The 20,783-nt window shown below is 41.5% G+C and overlaps 1 protein-coding gene across 3 annotated transcripts in view; it reads left to right on the top strand.

Moving 5' to 3' along the window:
* Nucleotides 1–3,230: 3,230 nt before the first annotated feature.
* TRIP11 (thyroid hormone receptor interactor 11) overlaps nucleotides 3,231–20,783 on the top strand; it is a 39,462-nt gene continuing 21,909 nt past the window's right edge. The window contains exons 1-10 of one of the 3 annotated variants that reach the window (XM_072428196.1): nucleotides 3,231–3,606; nucleotides 8,115–8,167; nucleotides 8,247–8,357; nucleotides 9,403–9,669; nucleotides 9,931–9,999; nucleotides 11,134–11,299; nucleotides 12,786–13,106; nucleotides 13,795–13,829; nucleotides 14,569–14,745; nucleotides 16,580–19,567. In XM_072428196.1, the coding sequence (XP_072284297.1) occupies nucleotides 3,471–3,606; nucleotides 8,115–8,167; nucleotides 8,247–8,357; nucleotides 9,403–9,669; nucleotides 9,931–9,999; nucleotides 11,134–11,299; nucleotides 12,786–13,106; nucleotides 13,795–13,829; nucleotides 14,569–14,745; nucleotides 16,580–19,567 (4,323 nt within the window). In that variant the 5' untranslated portion in view covers nucleotides 3,231–3,470. Of the gene's footprint in view, nucleotides 3,607–8,114; nucleotides 8,168–8,246; nucleotides 8,358–9,402; nucleotides 9,670–9,930; nucleotides 10,000–11,133; nucleotides 11,300–12,064; nucleotides 12,668–12,785; nucleotides 13,107–13,794; nucleotides 13,830–14,565; nucleotides 14,746–16,579; nucleotides 19,568–20,783 lie in introns of those variants that run through there. The other 2 variants (XM_072428195.1, XM_072428198.1) reach the window with 2 other exon arrangements.

The raw sequence follows: 20,783 nt of genomic DNA, 5'->3' as shown, positions 1-20,783 counted from the left end.
CAATATGCATCCTATAAACTACTAATCTAGAGCTGTCCTACACGTGGATTTGAACACTGGGCAAGGACATGCACTGTGCTACTCATTATTGTTCATTTAAACAACAATCCAAGGCTGTTCGCAGGACCACCAAATTCAAAATCCAGACCAACAATCTCCATTTTCAAGTATATGCAAGGTTCACGTCTGAAGTGAGTACAATGTCTGCTGCAGATTACTAGACAGACAATACAGTACCAACAGAATATGAACTGTTCCGGATGGAGGGGGGATGAAATTATGTTTACAAAGGTGATGATTTTAATGTTACATTTTTTGGAAAGTTTAAAAAAAAAAAAAAAGTAGAGATGCATTTTAAAATGTTGTACCTGGTAATGTTCCTGAGATTTTCTGTGTTCAGGAGGCTTTGAAATCCTTCTGTGCTATTTGCAGACAGAGGAGTTGGGTGTGCATAACGTGCAAAAGATTGAGGTTCTGGGTGTGCTTGTTGTGGCTGGAAAGTGTTTTGGGCATGTAAGATTCTGGAGGTTGGTGGGGTTGGATTGCAGAGTTTGGAGTCGGCTACACTGCATGTGACAATATTACCTGGATATGAGCAATACTGGGATGACTTACTAAAAAAAAGGTAAGAACAAAATGGCAAATAATGGAGTGTTTGCATGCACAGGGATCGGAGTGCATAGAGTATTGCAACAGTGTAGGGTAAGGGTCCCTGGATATGGGTAGGTTGGCATGACAGTGTTCAGCGGTGCAGTGTGATTCTGGATGTACATTGTATAGCAAAAGAAGTGTTCCTGGCTGGTGAACAGTACAAGGCTAAACATTATAGAAGAATTCCAATTAATTGCTATGAGTAAAACTTCACATTTGTGCCCCATGCCCCAGTTTTTCAAATTCTGCGTCATGTATGAGACTATTCAACAGTGTCATAGTCTGCGGGTGGACTGGAATTTTTCACATCCTTTGCTCCATGGCTTTTCAATTCTCGCCTTGGCACTTTGGCTGCAGTGGGTTCATTGGTGCTAAATATATACCAGGGACCAATGCTCCTAGGACGAAACAATGGAGACTGCCATTGCTAAAATTGTGTTGCCTGTCTCTTGCTAAATATTTTGTTGTTGGAAAGGATTGTGAAAGATAATTTCCAATGACACAAATCTAACGTGTACAAATCCTAAGACTAAGTACACACATGCAATGGTTCTCGTCCAATGCTCGGCTCAGGGCCGATATCTGGCGTGTACAGTGCTCGTCCTCCATTGTCCAAACGACCGTCTTGGCGGATCTACAAACGACGAATGATCGTAATGGAAGTGAAGGGGGAGAGAGCACAGTGTGGTGCCGCTCCGTTGTTCTCTCCTTCCACCCCTACAGCAGAACAGTGCTGTATGTACAGAGCTCGCTTATGCATCGTGCAGTCATTAGTCGTTGACATATTGCACGTGTGTACATAGCCTAAGTTCCAGGGTAAACTGCTGAACTTTGTGGGGTCCCCCCCCCCCCGGGGGGTCCCCCCCCCCATTACTGCTGTGTTCAGGTCTGGCACTCCATATGTGTCAATGGTGGGGTCTGGTAATTGTTGCAAAATTGGGAGTCTGGTCATTTGCTTCCATTTACCTGCTATGTTCGTAGGGGGCTCAGGCAGTGTGGGGAGGTGGCTGGGTAAATACTCTAACCAGTCACTAATCTGAAATAAGCAGGCAATAAGTGAAGTCTGGACTCCTGCACTGCATGCTTGTTGAAGGTCTGTGGCTCAGCACTGAATGCCAGGTAACAAAACAGAACCTGAAATACCACTCTTGTGTGGGACCGCCCCTGAGGAGTGGGCTGTGCATATATGCTGACGTATGTTAGAAAAATCAAATCTTACATGGGGCCCTGAGCAGAAAAAAATCTGCCAGCCAGCCCCCACCTTGCAGGATCAGCGGCCATATTGCTGCATTTTAGCACATTGTATGATTGGTGGAGGATGCCAGGTGTATGATATGTGAACTAAACAAAGTTTTTTTACCACATTTTTTGTTTGTAAGTGAGTAAAGTACACGGATCTGAGAAATGTGAAAGGATATGATCAGAGCATTCCCAAACTGTTTTCAGAGACACCTTGCTGCTTCTGAGCATTACAGTTCTTACATTACAGTGTCTGTATTACTGGAAAACCAACATGTTACACATTTTAAAAGCTTCCTTCCAGTATGAAATACAACCATTTCCTGATTCTGACCTGATATTAGGATCTTACAGTTCCTGTACAGCAAAGCTGGGAGAGAAAGAAGCAGCACAAGGAGCCAATCGGATTTTCTGCTGTTAGCAGGGATTTGCAGATAGGAAAATAGAGCAGAGAAATTAGTTTATCAGTCTGCTGCTTCTATTATTACTGACCAGTCATAGAATATTGTAGTCACATAACCTGTGTTACATAAAGTGGCACAAAACTCACCTCCCTTCACGCTTGCAGTGGTGCCACCATCTGGCAGGGTGGGGCATTATGCGCCCAAGTTCTTCTGCCGACATTCTTTGCTGCTCCTTTTTTCAGCTCAGCAATCTTGATTGGCCAACCATTGTAGTCTTAGTACACAACAGTTCAAACTGAGACGGGGAAACAGCACAAGCAGCCAATCTGTTGTAGTTCAGTGCTAATGTGCATTGAATTTTAGCATGAAAGGTTCTCCATTCATGCCGTATGTATCTCTTGTCCATTTGGTTGCCATCTTGTTATAATTTTGACATCACACGATGAAGGTGATAGAGCTCCCTCACGCTGTTGTCCTTTAAAGATTCAGAGGAAAAAAATCTGCAAAACGCGTCAGCCTCATTTCTGGTTCTTTAGGACTTGTATGAAATGTAAGGGTGTGAACAAATCCATCACCCAAAATTAAAATTTCAGTGATAGATCTGCTTAATGCAAGGAGGAAAGGTGCAGAGGTTCCATGGATGTAGAGCCCCCTGATCCTCCCCCATTCCCATGTCTGGTCCCATTTCTTTTGGTAATTGTACACTACATTGTAACACAATTTCCAGGACAGGAATGGCCAATGCTGACTTTTATTTGAAGGTACAAAGTCCAGAGCTGCAATCTGGATGGATCATCCTCCCTGGATACAGGTTCTTTAACACGTGGAGCTGTCAGCCACCTGCAGTCATGTGACTTTGTTATGCTTCCCCGTGGAGTCCTGGCCACGTGTCTGAGCTCCGGCTCCGCCCCCTTTATGCTGGAGGACCTCCACCTGTCCCGGCATGCACCGCGCTACGGACACGTCGCTCCGGTATTACCATAGAGAGGCGAGTGTCATGGCGGACGTCGAGCTGGAAGCGTACGGCTCGGTGTCCGGGAAGTGAGCGGTGACCGAAGAGACTTGTGTCGGGATATGAGGCCTGCTACTTCTGGAACGTGCTGGTGAAGCCTCGGACTTTCCTGAGAGCTCTGCCCGTTTTGCTAAGCACGCCCCTACCCGGTGAAATAGACAGCCATGGCCTCCTGGTTAGGAGGGCTGGGTTCCGGCCTGGGACAGTCTCTGGGGCAGGTTGGGGGCAGCCTGTCCTCTCTGACAGGACAAATATCCAATTTCACAAAGGACATGCTGCTGGAGGGGGCTGAGGAGACAGGTGAGACCCCCCCCCAATATAATATGCAATGTGTGAGACCCCCCCAATATATTATATTATATACAATGTGTGAGACCCCCCGATATATCATAATATACTTAATGTGTGAGACCCCCCAATATATCATAATATATACAATGTGTGGGACCCCCCAATATATCATAATATATACAATGTGTGGGACCCCCCAATATATCATAATATACACAATGTGTGGGACCCCCCAAATATATCATAATATATACAATCCCCAAATATATCATAATATATACAATGTGTGGGACCCTCCCCAATATATCATAATATATACAATGTGTGGGACCCCCCAAATATATCATAATATGCAATGTGAGACCCCCAAATATAATATATACAATGTGTGAGACCCCCCAATATACCGGTATTTTAATACACAGTATGTGAGAATGATGTAACTGATATACAACTGGGTGGGATACAGGTGATACACCCCCCTCTATATACAATAATATAAATACAATGTAATATCATATCAGTCACTAAGAGAATACCATATATATATAATTTAATTGGTATACTGCTGGGGGGGGTAAGAGTAAGAGCCCCCCCATTCTATAATATATATATATATATATATATATATATATTGTATTTATTGTAATGTCATTAAACATTATTCAACGGTCTTTATATGGCGCCAACATGACAAAGACAACAGGACAAGAGTTAAAATGCATTGTATATAGTTAATGCACTGGTGTAAAAAAAAAAATATTAGGGTATTTACCCATAAAGCTCTGTATGCGCATTGCATTTATTAGCCATATGCAATACATGCTAGCCTTCGTCCTTACGACCTCCTTCCACCCTACTAGTTAGGAGACTCCCAACTGATACTGCCCTGAAGAAGCAGGTAGTTCCCTGCGAAACGCGTCAGATTTGTTTTATCAGTCGGATCTTTATAAATACTGGTTAGATATCCAATGCTCAACCTCTTGAATCACTGATATTGTACTATTATTATTGATTTTTTTGTATTCTGTACATGAAATAGGGGTTGTAAATGACAGACACAGACAGTGACACAGGAGGAATAGGAGGAGGGAACCCTGCCTAGAAGAGCAAACCTTGGCACAAAATCCTTTACTTTCCGGCCCCTGGCCTCTCAGTGTTCTAGAATTGGCATGTTTTAGGAATGTGGCAGCCAATACTCTGTTCTGTGCGGTGGGGTATCTACCTTTAAGTCTACCCTATGTACAGTATATATACTGTGATAAAATTCATCATTGATATACTTCTGGAGGGAGGAAAGTAACAACCCCCATGCTATAATACAGCGGTTGTCAACCTTTTTGGTCCCATGGACCACTAAAATTACCAGCTCCTGACCGCGCATGAGTGGGGAGCCGGTTGTCAATCAAAGGGGAGGAACCTTCCCCATAGTGATGTCATAATGTCATAACCCCGCCCATTCTGCCATCGCTAATCTGAGCCTGTGATGGGAGAGTGGGCGGGTTGTGTCGTGAAACACAGCCCGCCCCCTTACCTGAGCCAGGGATTTGCACATGGTACGTGGTCTGCAGCTCTGGCCGGTGGTCAGTGGGAAGAATTCCTCTTACATTGCTGGCCAGTGGGAAGAATGTCACCCTTACAGATAGCCAAAATGATCATTGGTGTCACTTACACTGAGAGAGGTGCAAACTGCTCATTGCTCAAAGAACCCCCAGCAACCTCTGGAGGAACCCTGGGTGAAAAACACTGATCTGTACTGTAATACAATCCATCATCACCATTGTAACTGCTGGAGGGAGGGAAGTAGGACCTAAGACCTCTCCATGCTATAATGTATGAATTGTATATACTGTCATATCATATTATCCATTGCTGATATACTGATGGGGGAAAATGTGACAGCTTCTTTGTACCCCAATATGTATACAATGTATTTACTGTAATATATAATCCATTATCATTGATATACTTCTAGTGGAGTAATGTGACGCATTGTATTCTATATTATCCACTGTAAATGGAGACATGTTGCCGTAGGGGGTCTGATCCTCTCCAATATACGTTGGTGTATATATTATTTATACTCCATAATATCTTTGTGTATCACATGCAGTCATCAGTGATATGCTACTGCTGAGGATAAAGTAGTAATGTTCAGGGGTCCCCACTGCAGCGTTCAACCCAGAAATTTTTTTTCGAACCAGGTGGGAAAAATCATAGGCGGATGGCAGCCCCTGTATTGTGACCCAACTCCAGGTAACCACCCAAAAACAGCCGGGTGCTTCCTGAAAAGTGTTGCGTGGTGCACCCAGCTAAAAGGGACCGGGGAGAACACTGCACTGTATTTACCATCACTGTAGAATTTTAGATTTGCTGTCCCAAAAGCAATAATGAAGGGAGATCCCTCAGTTGTTACTAGAACATTCTCATTGAAAGGATTCCCCCACTTTGTTTTGCTGACAGCTGTGAAATTTATTTCCCATCACATTCTGCATGTGCTAGTAGAGCTGCAGAGTTGGAGTTCTTTTCTATTTATTTAAATATATACATTATTAGATATATTGGACCCATGTGGTTTAGTAGTAGAAGCCTTTCTTATTGGCGTCTAAAGTTCTATTCTTTTGAGGGTGATGTAGTTGCCTGCACAGGGACAGCGCTGTACAGAAGATACACCGTCATTTATTTACCTTTCCAGCTGCTGGTTTCTTAAAGAAAACCTCACTGCTTTGCTTCTGTGTGGTCACTGCAAGAATTCAATGCTTCCTGGCTGGTAGCACCATCACTCTGTTCTTTCTCCAGCTGGCTCGTTCATCAATCCAGGATTCACAGCAAGTGGTGGAGTCAGCAGGCAGTCGGCCTCATCTGACCGGAGAATTTTAGCAGCAACTTTACAGAAGTGAGGCAGCAGCTTCTACAAGAACAACTCCACCTAATACATTTAAATACCCCAAATTAATTTACCTGAAAATGTTATCTGCTTTGGTGCACCCCCACACTGTGTCCCAATCACTGTACATATGTAGACAAATTCTCCCAATGTGAAGGTAATTTCCTCTGTTAGAGTTCACCCAATTATATCCTCCTACAATGCTAATATTTGGTGTCGCCATATACAGATTGAGAGGGCAGACTTCTCAAACACAGCAATAAAACCTTAAAAGAAGAATGTAACCCTCCCTCTCTGTCCAAAGCTACACATTCACCCTAGAAATACACTTTCTGTTTGCTGTTTTGAGCCACTGTCTATGTTCTGAAATTACCCCAGTGAATATGTGTGAGCCATGCATTCAGCAAACCCCACACTTATTTTTTACCAGCTTCAAACCGCTCTGTTGAATTTGCTGAACCTTAGTTCAAGCTAGCCAAAGACACCCTTTTCCCACATTGCATTTAGGCAACTGAATTTCAACTAGATTGGCAAAGCACAGCAAGGCAACAAAATCCAGAGGTGCAAAATGATTGTAAGCACAACCATGGTCGAGCAAGTGATTTGCTGCAAAAAGTAATCTTTGCAACATGTGCACTGGGGTACTATTCTAATTTATTGCAGGGTACTTACTGCCAGTACATTACCATGCTTTGTGGTAACATGCAGTGAAGCTTATGTGTGCAGGAAAAGGAAGATACAGAGATCCAAGGTTTCAAAGTTCTCCTCCGGGTAGTGCAGTGCAGGAAGTAGCTGGGGAATCCCCGGTTGTCAGTTTCTGCATACAGGAAGTGTCTTAGTGTAAACACAACCTGGGGACAAACCATCACTTGTGTATTGTATTATAGGTAGCACGGTGCCTCAGTGGTTAGCGCTAGGTCCCTGGTTCGAATTTCAGCCAGGACACAATCTGCATGGAGTTTACAGGTTCTCCCCATGTTTGTGTGAGTTTCCTTCCGGGTATTTCGGTTTTCTTCCACATTCCAAAATAAAAATGCAGTTAGGTTATTTGGCTTCCCCCCAAAATTCACCTTGGTTTTATTATTGACTATGATAGGGACATTAGATTGTGAGCCCATCTGAGTGACAACTAGTGACATAACTATGGACTTTGTACAGCACTGCGTAATATGTCGGTGCTATATAAATACTGTATAATATCAAATGTCAGCAGTGTGTGGTCAAAATACAAAATTTCAGAATCTGTTATACTGGCTATGTGTATGCAGCGCTGTACTCGCTCTTATCACTGCCATTATCCTATTGGTACACAGTTCACCTTCACCCGAATGGTAACACCCATCTGATAAAACTAGCTGCTGAATCTCTGCTTCTTTTTTCTCCTCTCTTCCCCCAGTTTTTGATTGGGAGCATTACACTGATCAGGTCATACATGTTTTAGTTGCACCCCTAGTATGTTTATCAGCTGACAAGGCAATGCAAAGCAATATAGTCCTAGCTGTCACCTAATACATTTCCTATAGCATGACAATGTTCCACAATTCCCATCATTGTTCCCATTCTACATTCCCTCCCAGAGCGGCTGCACATCGTGTCTGTGTTGTAACAATTTGTGTGTGTTTTCTTGTAGAAGTCGGCAGTGAGGTGCAAACATCCAACCTCCAGGCTATGATGAGGTCAGAGGTGAGTGATGTCAGGTCACATCTTTGTTTTCAAAGCAATCAATACCCTGTTACTCACACTGGTCTTATCTCCCGCATAGAATGACAGGCTAAAGAAACTCTGTACGGAGCTGGAAGAAAAGCTGGAAGCCTCGGAACTACAAGTGAAGCAGCAGAGTGTGGACTTCAGGAACAGGATTCAGCAGAAAGAGGTCAGAGGCTGACATCATTCCAAATCCCAATATCTAATGTCTTGATATCTATCAGGGTCTACTTGTCAGATGGCCACATTGATATTTAGAGGAAAAAGATTCTTACAGGTTGCAGGCTTAGCTTACTTAGGCGTTAGCCTTTACCTGAAAGGCATTGTGTTAAGGTAGCAATTACACAACTTTAAGCACAACGGGAAAACTGACCTTTAAATCAACCAAAAAGCAAGATTGTAATAAACTTTTTCTCATAGAGAAAGGGCTTGATCTGCTGCTGCTAGCTGACTACATAGGAGGTTGACAGGTTCCTGCAGTTCACTTTTTCCATTGCATGTCTGTCTCTTGCTCTCATCCTACAATACACAGCCTAAAGTCTGAGCAGGGCTGGGCATTACAATGCAGGGGGGAGAGAGGGAGAATCTATGAATATGCAGAATATCTTTTAAAACACACTAACAGTTTATTTAGAGCAGAACTTAACCCTACATAACTCGGCAGTCCCCTCTCAGGGTGCCGCCTGCTTCTTTTTTGCTTCCTCCTTGTGATCTTTGGCCATTTTGATTGGCCAGGCTAGGGTAACTCCTGTGCACGGTAGTTCATTCATTCCCGGGACATGCAGAGGAAGCCCAGAATGCTGGCTATTCTGGCAACCAAAGCTGACGCTGTGCATGCACAGTCCAGCTTTTTTTTCCAGAAACCCAGAGAGATTGTTGCAGTAGGGAGATCGCTTGTTCCTTTCTGCAATAATGACCTGGCTGATCATGAAAACATAAGTTCTGCTATAAAGCTCCAGCTAGCACTTCCATTACAGCAGGGTACAATAAAGATCCTTACCCTTAAGATAAGGCTTTAAGTTTTGAGCCTCTTGTTCACCACATTTAAATAGGATTATCAGTTCATGATCTCGCATATTGCTTAGAATTCACCCTGGCAAAATGCTCTTTTAAGAAATTTTAAAGGGTAGATGTGCCAAGGCTTGTCTTAATCTTTTTAGCTTGCCCACATCCTAATACAACCACATTGATAAGAATTTGTTTTTCCTGTTCAGGTGGAGATAAGTCACCTGAAAGCCAAGCTGAACTCGCTGCAGGATGAAGTGCAGAAGGCGCAGGTCTCGGCGCAGCTGTCTAGCGCCACTCTTCAAGCAGCCGACTCTCCGGCCTTCATGTCCAGTATTCCACCTCCCTCCTCCTCTTTCCAGGGGGATGACATGGACTTCAATGATGTCATCTGGTCTCAGCAAGAAATCAACAACCTGTCCAGTGAAGTGGCCAGGCTGCAGACGGAGGTGACCCACTGGAAGCACATTGCCCAGGTGAGACCCACATGCTGAGCTCATAGTGTGCATTATGAAGCTTTAGCTTAGATGGAAAAATAACTCGATGCATTATTTTACTTGTTAATTATCAGTCACTTTATGTGGACTTTAAAGGTATATTGGCAATTCTAACCCATGTGACCGACATAAATGATATGTCAACAAGAAATGTAGATTGTTAGACACAGTACACGTAACCACCAATGTGCTGAAATTATTCTCATTTGTAAATATTTTTTTTTCTTATTCCTTATTAAGGCAACAAAAGCTCAAGGTACACAGAATCCGGACTCGAAGGAGGTTGGAGTATTACAAAACACTATTAAGGTACAAGAGGCAGCTCTTGTTATAGAAAGCTTTGACATTGTTTAAGTACCGGTTTGGGTTGTGCAATGAAGTGAGCACAGGAACACTAGTATTTTTTATTTATTTTTTTTTAATTTTCATTTATACAACAACTCCTATGGTTTTTTTTTTTTTTTTTTTGGGGGGGGGGGGGTTATTTTACTTGTTTAAAATAATATCTTTCTTTGAAGATGGTAGGCTAAGGTCCACTTTATTGGAGGGACAATGAAAGTCATTACTGGCCTACTCTGCTCTGTCTTTCTAGCTCACTGTCAGATTGCTCAAGAAATACCAAATACTTCTGAGTATGGAGAAACTCAACACACCCTTGTTTCCCCACATCACAGTGCTTGGTCACCAGTAGAGTTCCCTCACTTCCTGTCCCAGGTGGCCAATCAAATGAATGTGATTAGATCCTTCATACCCAGCAAAGTGCTGGAGATGTTACCATCCTCAGGGTTCTATGCCTTATATGTGGAGCTCTTGTCCAACTTGGGATACCATATTCCAGTTATTTTATGGGGATGGATATACAATCATACTCGTCCGTTACCTGTTAGCCTGGCTCCTGTAAAAATATGGAAGGAGTCTCCTCCGACACTTTATTGTAGCGGGCCAGAGAATAATCGCTACACACTGGGGCACCATCTCAACTCCTACTATAGCAAAATAGATGTGTAAAATTTACGATATTAAGGCTATGGAATCTCAAATATTATGGGAACTCCATGGATCCAAAAATAAAATGTCATGGGACTCTTGGAATTAATATTAAAAACACTTCAGAAATCCAAGCTTACTTGTGCAGATTTAGGATTTTGAACATAAACTAATCTAATTATGTGGAAATTGTACTTACCTTTGTTATTGGATATGAACCAAAAGGCTATATATTATAGTTCATAGTTGTTTCCAGGCAGGTAAATTAAATAACATGAGGTTCGTTTATTAAAATGACCATTATTTGCCCTTTGTAACTTCTCGGGTTTCAGACCTGCCCTGCGAAAATACAGTGCACAGAGGAGTGGATATTCTCATTATGTGGAACAACAGAGCACATTCTCAGTTTTGGCACGATGGTAAATAATGCCAACTATGCCTTTATGTTTATCTCAGGAACTGAAGGAGAAGCTAGGTCGTGAGATTGATGAACACCAGCATGAACTCTCTGTCTTACAAGATGCCCATCGACAGAAGCTGGCAGAGATCACTCGGAGACATCGGGAGGAATTGGGTGAATATGAAGAACGGATTGAAGAACTGGAGGAACAGCTGAATGCAGGTCTTTACTTGTTATTTGTTTTCTGACGGAGCTGTGTTGGAAGTGATTTAGGCATTGGATAATTTAGCATCGCAAGCCACAGAATGACATGCACTAGTTATACAGGGTGTCCCAAAAGTCACTACACATTTCCTTTTTTCTATTTTGTTCCAGGTATCATTCGGAGAGACTTGTGGCCATCAGCATATGACAACTAAGGCTTTGCAATTTTTGTAAGCATATCATTGCCCTAACCATGGCTCACCAATTGACATTGCCGCTTGGTCAGAAGTTTTTCAATCCCCAACTGCAGTTCAGCGCAAGTTTAAGAAGCTTTATGGCCATTACACTGCTCCAACACGAAACATAATTTACGCTATGCATTGCAAGTTTCGGGAAATGGGATCTCTTATTGACAAACCATGCAGCGGAAGGCCTTCCACTACCACCACCACCGATGAAAACACTGAACTCCTGGGGCCAGGAAAGTCCATCGGGAGGGAAGCACTGGAACTATAGAACATCAAGACTCGTTGCTGAACTATAAGTTTCCAAGAGCTGAGGGTGGTTTTGGTAGCTCTTGTTGATGGTGAGTTCCAGTGCAGCCCTGCAGTCGAGAACTGAAAAACTTTTTGGCAAGCAGCAATTTTGCAATGCTGCTCCAATGTCAATTGGCGAGCCGTGGTTCAGGGAATGATATGCTTACAAAAACTGCAAAGCCCAAGTTGTCATATGCTGATGGCCTAAAGTCTGTCTGAATGATATCCGAAATAGAAAAAAGGAAGTGTGTAGTGACTTTTGGGACACCTTGTATAGTGTATAAGGTTCAACACAAATCACTTTGCATTAAAAAAACGCTTCACACAATTGCTATAAAAAGAAAAATAACACTTGAAGGATTTGCTTTACAGAAGTTATAGTCTGGAGATGCACTTAGGAAATATATTGTGCAGAAGTAATCTAATATACTTGTCTAAGTCTGCTGTCTGGGTTCTTCACTGGCACCATATCTGAATCCAGGGGACTGCTGGTCCAGCATTGCAGATACTCCAAACAGTCCCCTAAGCTGATTTCATGACTGCAGAGTCCTCTGAAGGGACTGAATTCCTTCCTCTTGCACAGCCAATCGTCCATTCCTCAATACCACGGACAACCATAGTAGAACAACTCAAAGCAAAAGATAGGAGGCTGGAAACTGCAACTGTGTAACATGAAGAAGGCTTTGAGTAAAAGGCATTACAAATAAAAATCTAAATGGCAACCATCAGTTTACTGAATGGAGAATGGGGTTGAGGGTGTGATGGTGTAGTGTCACCCTCACAGTTGTGCTGTGATATATATTGTCTGAATGTCAAGACTAGAAGGACAGAAATACAATTCTTTTGCCAGGTAAACATTTCCCTGTATTTTATCTAAATTTATCCATTTATCCAGCTGCCTCGAGTTCTGCTTTACCTTTGTCATAATATCAGTCTTAGTTAGTTTTTTTTTTTTTTTTTTTACTCAGGTGGTGACCACTCTGATCATTCCAAGATGCCAGAACTTCAGAAAACCATCCATATTCTAGAAGGAGAGAAAGCTGACAGCACACAGAAGATCCAGGAGTTGGAGCGTCAGCTTAGAGATCTGATCTCTGCTGCGGAAGAAGAGAAAACGTCTTTGCGTGAGGAGAAAGCAACTGCGGAGAATGAGAGAAATCAGCTGGCTGCAGAAAACGAGCGACTGAGCTCTGAATTAACAGAGCTACGAACACCACAAGAGTCTGACAGCGGGACGGATGTCACCAGTTTACAGCAAGAAGTCCTGCGGCTGCAAGAAGCCCTAATTGGTATGAACTTGTCCCTGCCCTGGACCGTTCGTTCATTGGTTTTCAGTCATTAATCTTCATGGTGGTCCTGCATCCTATATAGGTGTTAACCAGAGCAGTCTGCATTCAGCCTGCTCAGGAATACCTTCTCCTTCAGACTTTTGTCTATCCACAAAGGTGTTTTGATTTTTTTTTATATATCTTCCCAAGAGCTAGCACCTGTTGTTAGTATGAGATCTGAGGGCTCCTAAAACCTAGGGCAAGGTTTGTGACATTTTTAAAAGTGTAAGTACAACCTCCTGTTGATTTCTCACATCTCTGATCTGCCTACAATGCATAGATAAGCATATAGATTTAGTGATTTTATAATATAGTATGCAGTGAAAACAAAAGGACTTTAAACCTTTTATTTGCACTTTGATGATGGCAATAACGACCCAAGCATCTGCAAAATATAAGCAGAAATAAACTTAAGACATTCACTATAGTATGTAGGCAGGCTCCCAGGAATGTGCTTGGAATGTTAGTGCAGCATAGGCACTCCATTGTCAGCTCAAACATAAAGTCACGAGCATGTCTGGCAGATCACCAGGTATTTTACTGTTTTTGCTGCCTCTTTAAAGAGACAAACCTTAATAAATTGTCTGTATGTTGATTGTTTTTTTTTCTGACATAGATTTTAATGTTCTCTATTTTAATTACATTTCAGATGCTGAAAAACAAATGAGCACATCAACAGATCAGGTAATGATGATACTTTAGGTTCATTGGTAGTAGATCTAAACCTTGGTAAGGGATTCTTCCCACATTAGGATCAAGATCTGCTCTTGTAATTTTAATCTCTTCAGTATGTGTTGCTCATCTTTGCTGGAACTAAGGCCTGCCTTAGATTAGCTTTGACACTTCTGATTTGCAATATATCTTAAAGAAGAAGAGAAACGGACAATGGGGGGAAGGGGGTTGGCTATTTATCCTAATTTGCAAACACAAACAGTAAATCTTACTTGAATTTTTGTGAAAATACCATAGTTAGGTGTTCATAGTTCTCCCAACCTCGTTTCCATATATGAGGTACAACAGGGTATTCATCTATACAGACCCTCTTATTTATTGTAGTGACATCATCCTGTTTCTTTCGTAATGAGGATCAGTTACTTGTAACATTATAGGTGAGGTCTTTAAGTCTTTTAAACGATGCGTTTCGCCTTTGTGGCTTCCTCTGGGGAACTCGTGTGTTCCTTGAATGTTGCACTTGCAGCTGCATTAAGATGGTTCGTTTCTATATGAGTCTTGAAAGGGTCCCCTGTATGGATGAATTACCCCCTTGTCTGCTTCTCTTCTTCTAAAAGATATATTGCAATGTTTAGTGGTTGGCTACATAACACTAATGAATTTGTATAAGGGGACAGAACCATACCTATATAGTTTTATTACTTTTATAATTTAGTTGTGACTTTCTGATCTGGACTTCTGTATTTAGCAGGGTCTGCTGGGAGATCTGAATCGCACAACTTCCTCCCCAGAGGCTGAGATCACCTGTGAGCAGCTTAGAAGAGATCTGGAAGAGAGTCAGAGGAGGTTGGAAGAAAGCATTGCAGAAAAGGAATTACTTACTACAGAACTGGAGGAACTGGACAGACAGAATCAGGAGGCCATGCAGGTACTGCAATCAGTACCAAGGGCAATGTCAGCAGGGTTTGCATACCAATCTCATCCTTTACTTTTGTTAGACTTAAGAATCTGTTCCTAGAATTTGTGTGCTGGGAGGGATGAGACAAAACAAAAGGGAAGTGAGGGATGTTTTCGGATGCTTATCTAGGCAAAGTAGAATATCATGTCACCCCATTATTTGAATGTTTTTGGTTGCTGGATATTGAAGATCAAAATTAGGTTGATACCATGTGACAGAATAAACAAATATCTATACCCTTACTACTTGTCTGAAAAGAACAAAAAGTAAATGGAAAATATGTATGTTGAACTTACATAGGTTGGCATTTTGTGTGCTTAAGCACTGTGTATCGTGAACAATTTGCAAAATTTGTTTATGTCTAAAAGTCATACCTTGTGCTTTAACTAAATCCACTTACGGTGCCAACCCACTAAAAACCAGGTAAGTTTGAAAGAAAAACAAGAAAGACACGGGTTTGTCGACAAATTTGACATATATTTGAAAACAATACAGTATTGCAAAATATCACACAATCCTGAATATCATGAACCAATATTTTTTTATATTGTATTCCAGCATATTATGAAAGTGCATTATAATTAGTATCAAATGTTACAACATAGATATTCTTTATTTGTCATTCATTATATTTCAAAGCAAAAGTTTTAGTACCTGCCCTGTGATATAATGAATGACAATTAAAGAACATTAAAACACAATATACTTGTCATAATATTTGATACTAATTATAATGCACTTCTGTATTACTTTACTGTACAGTGATGTGACATTCTCGGTGTATCCCCTGAGGAAACCTCGGCAAAACTTGGTGGGATTGAGATGTTTGCGTTTTTGTTCATAATTAAACTAGCTGTTCTTGTATAGATATCAGGCATCACCTCCCAGAAAGATTTACCTGGGACTTGCTTATTTATGCTGTAATGTAATGTGCTGGAATACAATATAATATGATATAACATGATATTCACGATTGTGTGATATTTTGTACTACTGTATTTTCAAATATAGGTCAAAAGTTTGCTGACAAACCCCAGTCTGTCTTGTTTTCTTTATTACCTACCTCTAGATAGGATTCTTTATTGTGACAACAGTGGACCAGGGCTTCACAGTCACAGACTCCCAACAGGGTGCATGAAACAGGAAGGTAATTAAAAAAGGACCTTTTGGTTGAGCTGCCAAGGATTATCTTAATATAAGCTGCAGATTTAAAGCCTGTGTCAACAGACTTTGATAAGCATATAAAGCTCAGAAGTGTTTCTAAAGTGAACAACATTTGCCTCTTAACCTGGTAAAAGCTTTTAGAAGACACTTTTTTTAATGTAGTAGTTTTTCCTCACCCCTAGATAAAAAAGCACACCTCAACAACCCCCCCTTTCTCCATTTTTGATCCCTTCTCTTCTTGTTCTCCACTATTTCTCCCTTTCCAGGATTTCATGGATGCATAAAATTGAAATTCATTGCATGGTACAGAACTGTCCAACCCCAGTGCTCAGGTCTACATTTAGGCCGAAATGTTTCAAGTATTAACTTTCTGACTTTTTAAACCACACCTTAGTAAATGTATGACTGAAGGACTGGAGTTAGACAGCCCTGGCCTAGTATAACATCCACAACATAAAAACAGCTTTTCCTAATAGCCAATCTCCTTTGGATCTGACTTTGTAGAAAAGTAATTCTTTGGCCCCTGCCCTCCCCAATGATTGATCTGTTAAATTGATGATTTTGTGGTGTTTATTATTTTTTTTGTAATGTATAGATTGTCAATAGCATGTAAGTAACCTATTGTTATTCTGTGTTTTAGCATTTGCTGCTTATGAAGGAACAGCTGTCCAAGCAGAGGTCAGAGTCAGAGGTTTGTGAGGAAAAGCTGAACGAGGAGCTCCAGCAAGCAAGAGAAAGAGACTTGAATGCTGGTGCTGAAATAAAAAAAATACATGAACATTTGCAGTCTGAGGAAGGGAAGCTAAAGCAAGCCAACACAGCTTTTACCAATCTACAAGCAAGCGAAAGACAGCTTACGGTCCAGATAAATGAGTTACAGGAGACAGTTAGACATTTAGAAGCTACAAATTCCAATATTCAAAAGGAAAATGCAGAACTTCAGGAGAGTTTGAAACAATCGAGAGAAGAGCTTGGTGAGGCTCAACGGAAGTCACACTCTCTACATGAGCTCCAAAACCAAGACGTGAGAGAAGAGGAGATTAATAGGTTAAATCTTCAGCTTTCAGATGTCAGACAGTTGAAAGAAGATTTGGAAAAAGAAATTTGTGACCTGAAGATGGAGAATGAAATGTTACTGTCAACCCAAGAGCAAGCCAAACTACAACTGCAAGATGTTGTGGCTTTAAACAGCACAGAGAACATGGAAAAGCAGACCGTGATTGAAGCCCTCAGGATGGAGAAGAGTCGCCTAGAAACTGAGCTGAATCGACTTGAAAATCGACTTCATGAGCAGGCTCAAAAATATGAACAAACCATCTGTGAACTCTCAAATGCCCAAAAGATGGACACCTCTGCCCTACAGCTTGAGCACGAGCGCCTTGTTAAACTCAACCAAGAAAAAGACTTTCAGTTAGCCGAGAGCAAACGAGCTGTGGAGCAGCTTGAGATTGATTACGAGGAGACTAAAGAGATGTTGACCAGTACTTTAGAGGGGCAGAAACAGCTAACCGAACTTATCAAAGAGAAGGAAAGTTTTGTTGCTGAGCTCAAGGAAAAAAATCTGGAGGTGCAAAGGCAGCTGGAACAGCAAACCAAAATGACAAAGGAATTTGATGTCCTAAAACAGAGCATGGAAGAGAAGGAAAAACTTCTTGCTTCAATGAAGGAAGACAATAGCCATCTTAAAGAGGAAATTGAGCGGTTAAAAGACCAGCAAAGCCGATCTCAGCCAGCAGTGGACCCAAAAACTTTAGACATCATTACAGAACTGGAAGCTGAAATAACACAACTGACTAAAGTCCAGAACAATTATGAAGAAGAACTAAAACTTCAAAAGAAAGTTGTGGAAAAGCAAAATCAAAACACAGTACAACTTCAAAAATCTCTTCAGGAAAAAATCAAAGAAGTCAATGAAATAACTTTGCAGCACACCGAAATGGTGGACACATATGAGAAACTACTTGCTGAAAAAGACAGCGAAATCTCAAGTCTGCAACAGACTAACGAATTGATCAGCTCCCAGCTGCAGAACGAGCATCTTATCCAGACGGATTCCTCCGTTATACTCCATGACACCAAGGCACAAACAATCAATAATGGTGATAATGGCACAGAGAAACACGATCTGTCTAAAGTGGAGATTGAACGACTGGTCAAGGGTATCAAAGAGAAAGAGATGGAGATTAAGATCCTCAATGAAAAGAATGTTAACCTAACAAAGCAAATTGACCAGTTATCTAAAGACGAAGTGGGAAAGCTCACTCAGATCATACAACAAAAAGATTTAGAGATACAAAACCTTCACGCCCACGTGTCTTCGGTCAATTACATGCAAGATGTAGTGTATCTACAACAGCAGTTACAAGCCTATGCAATGGAGAGGGAGCAAGTCCTGGCTGTGCTAAGTGAGAAGACAAGAGAAAACAGTCAGCTTCGAACAGATTACCACAAGATAATGGATGTGGTGGCTGCCAAAGAGTCAGCCCTTTTGAAACTTCAAGATGAAAATAAAAGACTTTCACAAACCCAGGATGGTAGCAACCAGGAGATGTTTAGAGAAACCATCCAGAATCTCTCCAGAATAATTAGAGAGAGAGACATTGAGATAGATGCTTTAACCCAGAAATGTCAGACTTTGTTGACGGTTCTACAGACTTCTGGTTCGGAGAATGGCAGTGCACATGGAAGCATCAATAGTAATCAGTTTGAGGAGCTGCTGCAGGAACGGGATAAACTCAAACAGCAGGTAAAGAAGATGGAAGAATGGAAACAGCAGGTGATAACCACAGTTCAGAATATGCAACATGAGTCTGCCCACCTCCATGAGGAGCTTCATAAGCTTCAGGGTCAGATCAACATGGACAACGATTCTAGCTCTAAGCTACAAGTGGACTACAGCCACCTCATTCAGAGCTATGAAAACAACGAGAAGAAACTCAAAGGTCTCAGCCTTGAATTAAGCAATGTCCAAAGCAGTATCGGAGAGCTGAACAGTACAAAAGAACGTCTACTTGGCCAACTTCAGGTCGGTAAAATTTCAGCAATTCCAGCTGAGAGTCCTTCTGGGGGAACTATTGAACAGAAAAATGGCGATTTTGCAAAGCTCGTCCAAGAATGTGAACAACTGAGGATTCGAATTCAAGAACAAGATGCCACCATCCGAACACTCCAAGAGAATAATCAGCGATTGTCAGACTCCATGGTTAAAACTTCAGAAGAAGGTCGCAGGAGCCAGGAGGAGACCACTTTGGAGCTTAGGCAGATAAAGGAAAGAAACGAACTCATGCAGAAGTCTCTCAAAGAAAAGGACATTTTGATAAAAACGAAGGGTGACAAATTAAACTCTACTAGTGACGACCTGAGGAACAAAGAGAATGAGAACGAGCTGCTAAAGCAGGCTGTCACTAACCTCAAAGAGAGGGCTCTTATTTTGGAAATGGATATAAGCAAACTGAAGCAAGAAAATGAGAGAGTGGTAGCGAAAGAGAAGGAAAAAGAAACTGAATTCCGAGCGTTACAGGAGACCAATATGCAGTTTTCCTTACTGCTCCGAGAGAAGGAATTCGAGTCCAGCTCAATGAAGGAGAAAGCATCTGCCCTCGAAAACCTTCTTAAAGAAAAGGAACAGGTTTGTTCAGCTACATTGTGTGTTTAAAATACTTTGAATACCTGAATGTGTTGGTGAAAATGCAGAGTAAAAGCAGTAAAGCTGAGCAGTATTGATTACATTTTTAAAGAGAGATTTTAAGGGCTAAACTTTTCACATACATGAACTGTCTGAACCCGAGCTGGCAACCCCCTGCAAACCCTACATCGACCCCAACTTGCTTCTGGGTCATGCATCGGTGTATTTCCACCTTTACCTAAGTAGATAAAGCAGATTCAGAGGGGTGCACAGAAGATGTCCTCATGGCTAAGCGAGATCAAGGCAGGAATTGTAGATGTTATTTCTTAGCCAGAGGTCATTTAAAATAAAAACTCAATGCTATTTTTGCCTGGTTAGTGCAAACTAATAGGCCTTTGTTATTAAAACAGGGAATCTAACATTCCCTTATATGTTCTCTGGTTGGAATCAATTTCTGCCATTGAAACACATGTACCTGTAAAATTCCCACCAGGGAATGTTTGAGGGAATGTCATGTTCTCTGTTTTATAAATAGAGCCCATAGTATTTGCACCTTGGCCGACCTTACCATCGCACTTTTGTAATTACTGCACCACATTCCCTCTCCTCTGAAGTATCCTTGCTTGGCGTTGAAGCTTAAGCAAAAGTGTAATATCAGTGTTCAGGCCTGCTGATTGGCCCTTGGAGAGGTCACATGCCCCCCATACAGTGTGGTTTGGCAAGTATAAATTCCTGGGGTGGTAATCTATCTGCAGACTCTAAATGGTAAAGTGTTTGTGAATATGGTAATGTTATGGCCAGTTCACAACTATGTGCATGCAGTAATCTGCATTTTACATGCTTCTGAAGTTTACTTAGGAAATAAACACTTCTAAGAGTCTTGAATTCCTGGGTCCCCAGCAGCTGGTATTGGTTAGTTTTCCTGGCCATGTAATGACATTGGTTAGTAAGAGAAACTGAGGGCTGCAGAGACCCAGGAGATTGATACACTTCTGAAGGTACTTTGCATCAACGTCCTGTTAGTGTCGTCTCCATTGAAAACCTTTGTGACAGGATGACCATGCCGAACCACAGTAGGAAAACAGGAACCAAGCATGTCACATTATAACAAGAGCCTTTATGGAAGGATCACCAGTAATTATTTAATGAAAGTTTCAGATTTTAGAATAAAATATAAATACTTATACTTGGAATTAAAATAACATGTAAAGCTTTTATT

Source organism: Pyxicephalus adspersus, chromosome 12 (genome assembly GCF_032062135.1).
Source record: "Pyxicephalus adspersus chromosome 12, UCB_Pads_2.0, whole genome shotgun sequence".
Lineage (NCBI taxonomy): Eukaryota > Metazoa > Chordata > Amphibia > Anura > Pyxicephalidae > Pyxicephalus > Pyxicephalus adspersus.
Note: the sequence above shows the minus strand (reverse complement) of the source record. Positions and strands in the feature narration are given on the sequence as shown.